The following is a 9,430-nucleotide window of genomic DNA, read 5'->3' on the forward strand; positions in this document are numbered from 1 at the left end:
AAATAGGTTTTTACTAGCAGGAACAGAATTTTTTTTTATATTAATATTTAATTATAAGTGAATTTAACAATAAATATTTAAAAAGTTACATCAGTGATAATTTATGATATTACAGATAATTTGTTATTATAAAATTGTAATAATAATAATAATCTTAGGAAGAGCGAAAAGAAAAGTTGTATAGCCGTTGGTGTTGAAAGCAGAAACAGCATTGTGCAGAGTTAATGGAATACCAGAATGGGCCCAGCATTATTGAAGTGATAAAGCAGAAGAATGCAGAGAAGCAAGAGCAGGAAAATCAGAAATGTATATTTTTTGGAGCCTTGTCAACTTTGAGGTTAGTGGCTGAGATAGGAGGCAAGAAACCTCAGCAAGAACCTGTACAAGAACATCATATGCTTTGCCAACCTCTCCTTAACGATACATAAGGAGCATTGATGCTGTTAGAGTTACATAAATGAGTTGCAGTTTGTGTGAAAAGCTTAAACAAACATTTAAGGCTGTTGTGTTGACTTCATAAGGCTGATATTGATGGTGATGTTGATGTGAAGGTTTTTACCATTGGGTAGAAAAATGAGAGGGTTTTCTACCTAAACAGTTATTGTTATTTATGGTGTGAGTGAGTTGAGACCATTTCCTCGTTTTCATAGAACCAGACAAAAGATATTTTCTCTGCAGTTTGTCATGCTTTACTATATCATTTGCCAAGCTTTTTGCATCATCAGTGTCTTTAATTCCTGCCAGACCAAACCCACGCATGCAACCCTTTCTTGCATGTTGGATCATCACATCATCACTGGTTAATTTATACTTGTTCAAGGTACAATTTGGAAACTGTGTACACAACATGATGGTTGCTTGCTCCTATCAGAAAAACTCACAAATTAAATATATTCTTTACTGTTCAATAAATTACAATGATACATTGCAAGAGATACACAATGTTACACACCTAGTGGAGCTAGGAAAACGACATGGTATGCATGAGATTTAAACCCTGTGCCTGATTTGGAAACTGAGCTTCTAGGTAAAAATGTTTCACTTGCCTAAGATTACTATAAAGAAGGCTTCTTTTATTTGTTTATTTTTTTCTTTTTTTGGATCTTTGCTTTATCCTGGCATTCAACAGACAAAAGAAGGCTCAATCATCGCAGGCACAACAGTGCTCTCAAGTCTCGGGCTTATTATCCATGATGTTCTTGACTGTTCATATTTAACTTGTTCAACATTTTTCCCTTTTTACTTTTCTCAGTTTCTACCATTTTAGTCTTGTTTTGGTGTTTTCAGTATCTCTGTGTGCATTATTCATACATCATATAACAATTTAGTAACTTATCAACAGCTTAAACAGTAGAAAACTCCTCCTAAAACTATTACTATTAGATGGTCATAAACCACCACTTATTTATGACCACCAGATTTTTATTACTACTTTCTAAGCATTTAACATATTGCTTGCCTCAATCAGAAAGGAGGCCTTAACGTATGTATCACTTTCATTTCATTCAGTGGGGACAACTATATATACATATATTGAAAATAATGCAGCATTGTAAAGTAAAAGAAAGAGGTAACTCAACAATATTTTAGGGAATGAATGTAGAAGAACGCAGAAGTTAAGTTTTTCTGGTGGCATATTGAATGTTTTAAATAGGCCACCGAGGAATTAGCTAAGTGGGTTATGATTTTGGTGGAGAGTTTATATTTGAGATGCTTCAATGGAGAATCATGAAATAGTTGCTAAATTGTAGTTGTCTATTTATCAGTGTTAATATGTAGTTATTTCCTAGATAGTTGCAACTCATGGATATTTTTTTTTGTGATGATAATTTGAGAACTCACTTTTCTCTCATATTTAAATTACAGCTCTATATTATTATTTTATTTATTTTTGTTTTTATTATTTTAATATAATATTTTATTATAAAAAACAGTTGTTAAGTGAATGCTGGAAAATATATATGTAAAACAAATATTTTCCTTTTTTTTTTCAAACCTTTTGCACCACAAATGCGCACACAACAACAACAACAATAAATTACATTGATAACCATAACCAGAATACCACAGTATCTCTCTTTTTACTTTAATTACTTTAATGATGTAAGTAAAATATTGCTCATGAAGAAAAGAGCACACCAGTAACTGTAAACTACTATTATCTCACATATGCATAAATTATTATTTTATTATAATATAAAGTAGCTACAGATAGATGTATTCTTTTGAAAAGAAATATTTTCTAGAAAAAAAAAATCCAACAATTTCCCTTTATCTTCTAATTTAAAAAAATAAAAACGTTCATTGGTGTCATCTGCAATCTTTAAATTAACACTTTTTTTTGTTTATCTTTAAATTGTTTTAGATAAAATTTAAAACAATAAAATGTTTTTGTACACACTCAATTTTTTTTGTCGATTTTAAATTAGTTCAATTGATTCTTATTAGTTCGGAAGTGGTCATGTTTTGAAAGTTTTTTGATCTATCACTGAATGTATTCCCAATGAAATTATTGGTCTCACCAATTAGTCTAGTCTCATTTTTAAAACAGTGATTAAAAAACTGGAATCTTGAAACAAACTTAAACATCTTAACAAAACCATGACAAACAACAAACTGAGTAATTAGAAAATAAAAGAAAAATCAAATTAATCTTTAGTTCTTATATTTGATAAATGTTCAAAACTTAAATCCTGTAATAAAAAATAAAATGCTCAGTATTACTATTTCAGCTAAAATTGACGTGAAATGAGATAAAATTAGTTAGAGAGATTTAATTTGATTGAATATTATATATATAATACATTACATTGTCAACTTTCTGACGCGTATCCATTTTTTCCAAATAAAATGAAAGACATAACGAGAAAATCATTTTTTTTTAAAAATACAAATGTTCAATTGTACGAACGAGGAAGACAGAACAAGAACATTAAGTATTTTTAAAATTTAAACATTCTAGAGATAAAGGGACAACCTTAAATAATGTAAATAAAAATGATGCAAAGTGTAATTTAACCTAGAAATTTAAGACCAAGCAAAAGAAACTACTTTGTAAAAGCTAAAAAAGTTATTTAAGCTTAAAATTAAAATATCATATGCATGCAATATATTTTTTCACTTGCAAATAGTTTCAAAATTAAATTTCATGGGCTATCTAAAGTCCATTTCATAAGTCCCAACCTAAACTGCTCCTGATATATAACCATGTCTTTTTCCAAAATCGAAGAGAAAAGGAACACGCGCATCTTTCTCCTGCTCTTTATGTGCACAAACTGCTATTATTCAGGTTGCTAGCTCCAAGGCCAAATTGCATTGACCAATGTTTCATAATGTATGTCTACATCACTTAGCCAAATCATATTCATGGTCCTATCTTAGCCCAGAGTTGCAACATGATCCAATGCAGCTTTCAGTCCTGTTGACATGTACATTAGATTTATTTGCGCATTGCCCTCCTTTCTGAACACAGGATAGTCACTCTTTGCCAAGAATAGCAGATTCCTTGCTAGACAGTACACTGTATATCTTCCTTATAGTAGCTGGAGTCGTTCTGCAACAGCCACCTACAAGGGAGGCCCCTAGCTCACGCCATTTAGTAACATATGAGATAAAATTTTCATCTGTTTCACCAGTATTTTGCTGCAAATAATAACAGCATAGTATCAGTATACATAATTTAAGAAATATCCCAAATTATTTTGTTCAAAATGATTGAATATGTAAGAGTATGTTTGAATATCAGTTGTCACAACGTTCCAAAGAATACAAACGGAAAACATTGTCTTTGGTTTCTCACAAAGATGAGGATGAGGAAGTAGTACTTATCAACTTTAACAAACCATCAAGTTCATAAACTTTTAAAATACATTAGCATCGATAACATAGCTCAAAACAGATCAATAACTTAAGGTTAGGCTAAGCATAAACTTTCACTTTTCTGCATTCATGTATGACTCTATCGGTTTGATTAATTTATAATCTACTGTGTTACTTGTACTGTTTGCTATTGTGTTCCAAGAAATATAGAAAATTGTGCAGGCTGAACATGATTAAATAATCGCTAAGAGCATCTCCAACAACCATTTCTTTCTGGTATCATAAGTTTTTAAACTGTTCCTTCAAGAAAGCTTCCATTGGAGTCAATCTATGGGGTACTCTCGGTTTTTTCAAGTTAAAAAATGTTTTTTTGAGAATAAAAAAATGTTCATTTTAGAATAACCAACAACAATATAGGATAAAAGAGGCAAAAAATCACATTTTTCAAGAAAAAATTAGAGATATTTAGAGTTTATTTTATTGAAGCAAAATTGAGTGTAAGTTGTTTAATGATGATGTACTATAGTTAGGACCACAAATCACAATTTTCAATCTATGAAACAACTCATACGACTTGCTTCCATTGGAGATAACCTAATCTCTCTTCACTATCTCCAAAATGGTTTAAAATCATGTTTCAACCACCAGTGTAAGGTTAAATGAGAAATCAGCGCAAAATTTAGTATGAAATTCAGAAAGTAATAACCTAAAGGAGGATCCTGCTTTTTGCATCCAAATAAGGCTCAAATAACATTTTAGTTTCTACAATATAGGGTTGTTTTCATTCAGATCCTCTTAATTTTATTTTCCTGTATTGGTCTCTGTAATTACTTTTGTTTTATTGTAGTCCATGATGTTAGTTCCAGTTACAATATAATAGTAAATTTTTACACGGGTCCCTCGTCTGTAAAGAGTTTTCATTTTAGATACTGCTATTTAGGAAACATTAGGTTATGCAATAATGTTTGTAAGTCATGACATCAATTAATAAAAAGTACAAGGATCAAAATAAAACAGATATTTTCCAGAGACCAAAAGAGGAAGAAAAATAAATTAGAAGGACCAAAAAGAAAATTGTCATTCCAAACCAGTACCGTACCAGGCTACCACTTACAATTAGACTCCTAGTTCTGAGCAATTTTCCATTTTAGAGAACAAATCACACACACTAATCTGAATCAGTAGTACACAGATCAAATAAAAATGAATAAAGTGATTTCACCAAAACGGACAAGAGAAGGAATACGCACAACAAATCTACGTACTTCGTCTCTTTAATTAAGTTTGCCTCAACAACTTACTATTTCACAGCATATGAATTGCTTTAATTCAAGCAGTTTCCACAATCAAATTTTCCAGTGCATAGTGGTCCATTTTTTACATTAAAAATGAGCTGCTATCTTTTTAAATATAACAGTATAACCACATGCAATAAACTTACCACCCACTCCTTTAGTTCAGCATCATAAGTTTCCCCACTGTTTGGATATATTACAATTGGTTTTGTTGTCACCTGAAGATATTATGCGAACCAAGGATAAGTATTTATTCAACAAAGATAATTCCCATAACTACTAATAACATAACAGTTTATTAATGCTGGCACATTTCCTTTCATGAAAATAACACGTCAAAATAAGGGAGAAAAGGCATTATGTATATTTCAAAAGACAAATACTTGTGAAAACTGTATCAGGGTATATAGATTAAGTACATGATTCAAAGAGGTTTCCATTATATATAAAGTTGACGGCTATTTACAATGTTATGAAACTCTAGTATGGTTGAAAACCTATACAGATTAACATACATGTGTATCTTTCCATCAAAATGTACATGGCCAATAAAAATGAAAACAACTTGGCAACATAGGTACTAACACTATTAGAACTGAAACTGCACTGCTTAATAATGACCTAAGAGAGGAGAGATTGATAGTTAAACAACGAATCCATTTCGAAACAAGAGAACCAAAGTATACCTTCTTGAGCAAAACAATCAGATCATGTATAAATCTGGGCGGGGTACAGTTAATTCCAACAGCAACAACATTTTTGCATGATTCAGCAATAGAGCCACATTCCGCTAGAGAATCACCGCTAACAACATTAACTCCATCCTTCGAGTTGAAAGCAAACCATGCTGGAATTTGTATGTTTTCTTCTTCCAGAAGCTGAGCATAAGCCTGCTTAGTCAATAAGTAAAGTTTGGTAAATTCAGGAGTCAAGAAAAGAACAAACATTGTAAGTGCAGACAAGCAAATTTTTATTCCAAGAATATTATTTACCTTTAGATAACTGTTATTTTGTGCTTGTCTCGGGAGTTTAATTGATTATATATCTCTTAATGAGTTACTCATCACAGTACTTTACGAGTGATTTTACCCTTTCACAAAAGCAATGGAAATTTAATGCATTCTCAATTTCCTGTGGTCTTGGGAAGCAAAGCATATTTTGGGCCAAAGAGACTACTATTTTGACAAGAACAGCCTTTTGCTCTTTTCTCAATCCACAAATATACTTTGAAAGACCACATGTGTTCAAACTGCAATTCAAACTATACATTGAAGCAAAAGGGCTATGAATAGCAACAATATAGAATGCATGATTAAAAAAACCTCATTGACAATGGGGCTTCATTTTTTCGTAACATATTTGTAAGCAACAAAGTTAATGTTTATCTGGAAGTAAAGTCAACATGTTTATATGTTTAATTTGAGGATTTTCCCTATGTGCAGAATTGCTATTTTTTCTATGTCTTTTGTTCAAAATTTCTTCACTCAAAGAAAAATCAATCAAAAGCTTACCTAGTTCACATTTCATGGTAACATGGAACAAAAACAAATCAGTCAAAATGAATTATACAATTTCACCAGAATATCAATCATCAAGCATTTTACTATCCCTTCCGTTCATTATCTGGCTTTTAAGGTTACAGCACAAAAAATAAGAAAGTCATTAGATAGCCGTGATTATGAGCAAAATAAGTTCACTGGACTGAAGTGCCCTTCATTAAAATATTATTAAGATTCTATTGATCTTCTAAGCACTCATAAATACTAAGTGCTAAGTTAGAAAAAGAAATTATGCTGCATTTATTTTAAAGAGACAGGATACACTTTCTAAAGATATAAAAAAGAACCAAGGGAATAGATTTTAGCATTTGGCCGTCTAGAGCTTTAGGGTACCTCAGCTTCAAGCTTATTGGGCACTGTTTCAAATGCAAGCAGGTCAGCACCTGAATCTGCTAAAATTTGAACTCTTCTCCGATGAAAATCTTTTAGAGTTGTCTTCGTGATAGCATCACCATAATCACCACTGTTAAGAAGAAAATATCAAGAAAACACGACAATAAAAAAATATAATTTCTATTAGTGCCAACAACAGACGAAAAAGTTTATCAAACCCCAACCTTTCTAAAAATGTTAACAAACCTATGCAGAAAAAAAAAGCTGAAAACTGTAATTAAGATGAGCCTAGAAATTCATTTGATACAGCATTCTGATAGAGTTCCATTTAAGAACGAGAAAGCCTGGTGCCAAGTAATGAATATAAATTACAAAGCTAAACATGTGACCTTGGAAACACAACATATAATGATCATGAATATCATCTTGATTGTTAGTCAATACGTGGGCTATATAACAGATAAGAAATGCCCACAATGCCACAAGTAAACAAACCACGATCAATGCTAAAGAATATATCTTAATTATTTCACCTGTACTCTGATCCGTCGGCTAAATAAGCTCCATAGCTCCCCACTGACGCAGCAATCAGGATAGGCCGTTGTTTGAGGATTTTACCATCAGCCCCATCACCCGAAGAGCATTCTTTATAGTACAATTCACGCGCCTCGCGAGCAATTTCAACACTCCTTCTGAGCATAGCTTCACTCTCTTCTTCAGTATAGCCTTTGGCTTTAAAACCTTGAATGGTGGCCTGCACACAAACAACTACCTCAAGTTCAGCATTAACAACAAACAAACAAAAGAAATATGATACTGCTAAACCAACTCACTTGATAAGATGCTGTGATTATAATGTCAGCGCCATTTTCCAGGTAATCAAGGTGCACCTGCTCCATTTAGTAACTCAATCATTACCTCAATTTGAAATTGGAAAAAGAAAAAAAAAATATCGTTTAATTAAGCTAAGAACGTTAACATTGAAAGAACTGTTTAACAATTATATAAGCAAAAATAAAATAAAAACCAGGTCCATGAGATTGGCATAAATGAATTAACATTGTGATAACAGAAATCTCAGAGAATTCTTCATATAAAAAATGAAGAGTCGAACGGTGCGTTAGAATTGAAACGAAGGAGAATGTACCTGGCGTATGAGGTGTGGAGAGGAAAAGAGGCACTTAGCGCTCCATAAGGGATCGTTGAGGTCCGCACCATGGCGCTCCAGCTCCGTCGCAAGACCGCCGTCGATGACGGCAGTGCCGCCACTTTGACGGAGCAAATCTGCTATTAACGACGACATTTTTACGCCGGAAAGAGGAAATGATTTTTTTGCATATTTAATTTTTTGTTTATTATTTATTACTTATTTATAGCTTGGTCTTCGAATTAAGACCCGGCCCGATCTATACATGGATACTTTATGGCCCAATCTCACTATATTCCAAGGCAAATTCTTCATACACCTTGCCAAGACTATTGCTTCTTCCTATACCTCATTATATTCTTCTCTCACTCCATCCATAAATTTTGTGTATAGTAATATTTTGGATTACGTAATTCTAAAGTTTTTTTAAATTCGTAATTAGTTTCTGGATTATATAATCTAAAAGCTTTTTTTTTTATACATGATTAGTTTTCAGAACATAATCTGAAAGTCTTTTGTAATGAGATTAGCTTCCAGATTATGTAATCCGAAAGCCCTTTTTCAAATGCGTGTCCAGATTATATAATCCAGAAGCTACACTCAAATCCAAACTTTTGGATTATATAATCTGAAATACTATTTTTAAAAAAATATATTTTGGGTTACGTAATTCGTAAGTTATTTTCAAATTTAAGATTAACTTTCAAATTATATAATCCAAAAGAGATGTTTCTTATTCTCTTAGTAGGTGTGTATGTTACACAATATATAAGGAATTTCTCTCCCCAAATTATAATCTATTAAGTAAGATACTAATCATGAGATTCTATCATTCTTAAATTAATTGCATATAATTGGGTATAATATCGTACAATATTGCATACAATAATTGCATATAATTTGATAATTATTATTTCTTTAATACTTCCCCTCAAGTTATTGGTAGGTGAAGATCATGAACCCCAACTTGTGTCGTAGCGTCAAACACGTTCCTTACCCAGTGCCTTCCTAAAAATATCTGCGAGCTAATACTGTGTCGGTACATATGAAGGACTGATTATCCCAGCTTGTAATTTTTCTTGCACAATGTGGCAGTCTATCTCAATGTGTTTTGTGCGTTCATGAAATACTATGTTTGCTGCTATATGTAATGCCGCTTGATTGTCACAGAAAAGTTGAGCTGACAAGTTACATGACACTTTTAAATCCTGCAACAAATATCGCAACCAAACTATCTCCAAACAAGTATTGGCCATAGCGCGATATTCTACTTCCGC

At 32.1% G+C, this 9,430-nt stretch overlaps 1 protein-coding gene across 1 annotated transcript; it reads right to left on the reverse strand.

Annotated features, from left to right (window-relative positions):
* Positions 1-3,051: 3,051 nt before the first annotated feature.
* Positions 3,052-8,385, reverse strand: HMT2 (homocysteine methyltransferase 2). Its single transcript, XM_068616842.2, has 7 exons — positions 8,154-8,385; positions 7,840-7,896; positions 7,540-7,760; positions 7,007-7,136; positions 5,801-6,004; positions 5,261-5,332; positions 3,052-3,642 (listed from the first exon to the last, which is right to left on the reverse strand). Exons 1-7 carry the CDS (start codon positions 8,307-8,309, stop codon positions 3,478-3,480), a joined length of 1,005 nt encoding a protein of 334 aa, XP_068472943.1. The 5' UTR covers positions 8,310-8,385; the 3' UTR covers positions 3,052-3,477.
* Positions 8,386-9,430: the final 1,045 nt, after the last annotated feature.

This window comes from Phaseolus vulgaris, chromosome 1, assembly GCF_051622355.1.
Source record: "Phaseolus vulgaris cultivar YP4 chromosome 1, ASM5162235v1, whole genome shotgun sequence".
Classification (NCBI taxonomy): Eukaryota; Viridiplantae; Streptophyta; class Magnoliopsida; order Fabales; family Fabaceae; genus Phaseolus; species Phaseolus vulgaris.

Bases quoted from the DNA above. Each gene is read 5' to 3' on its own strand.
- HMT2 (XM_068616842.2), bottom strand. From the start codon at position 8,309: ATGTCGTCGTTAATAGCAGATTTGCTCCGTCAAAGTGGCGGCACTGCC. The intron at 7,897-8,153 runs GTACATTCTCCT...TAAATGGAGCAG, and splicing joins CTCCACACCTCATACGCCAG to GTGCACCTTGATTACCTGGA. The intron at 3,643-5,260 runs GTAAGTTTATTG...TATTATTTGCAG, and splicing joins CTGAACTAAAGGAGTGGGTG to CAAAATACTGGTGAAACAGA.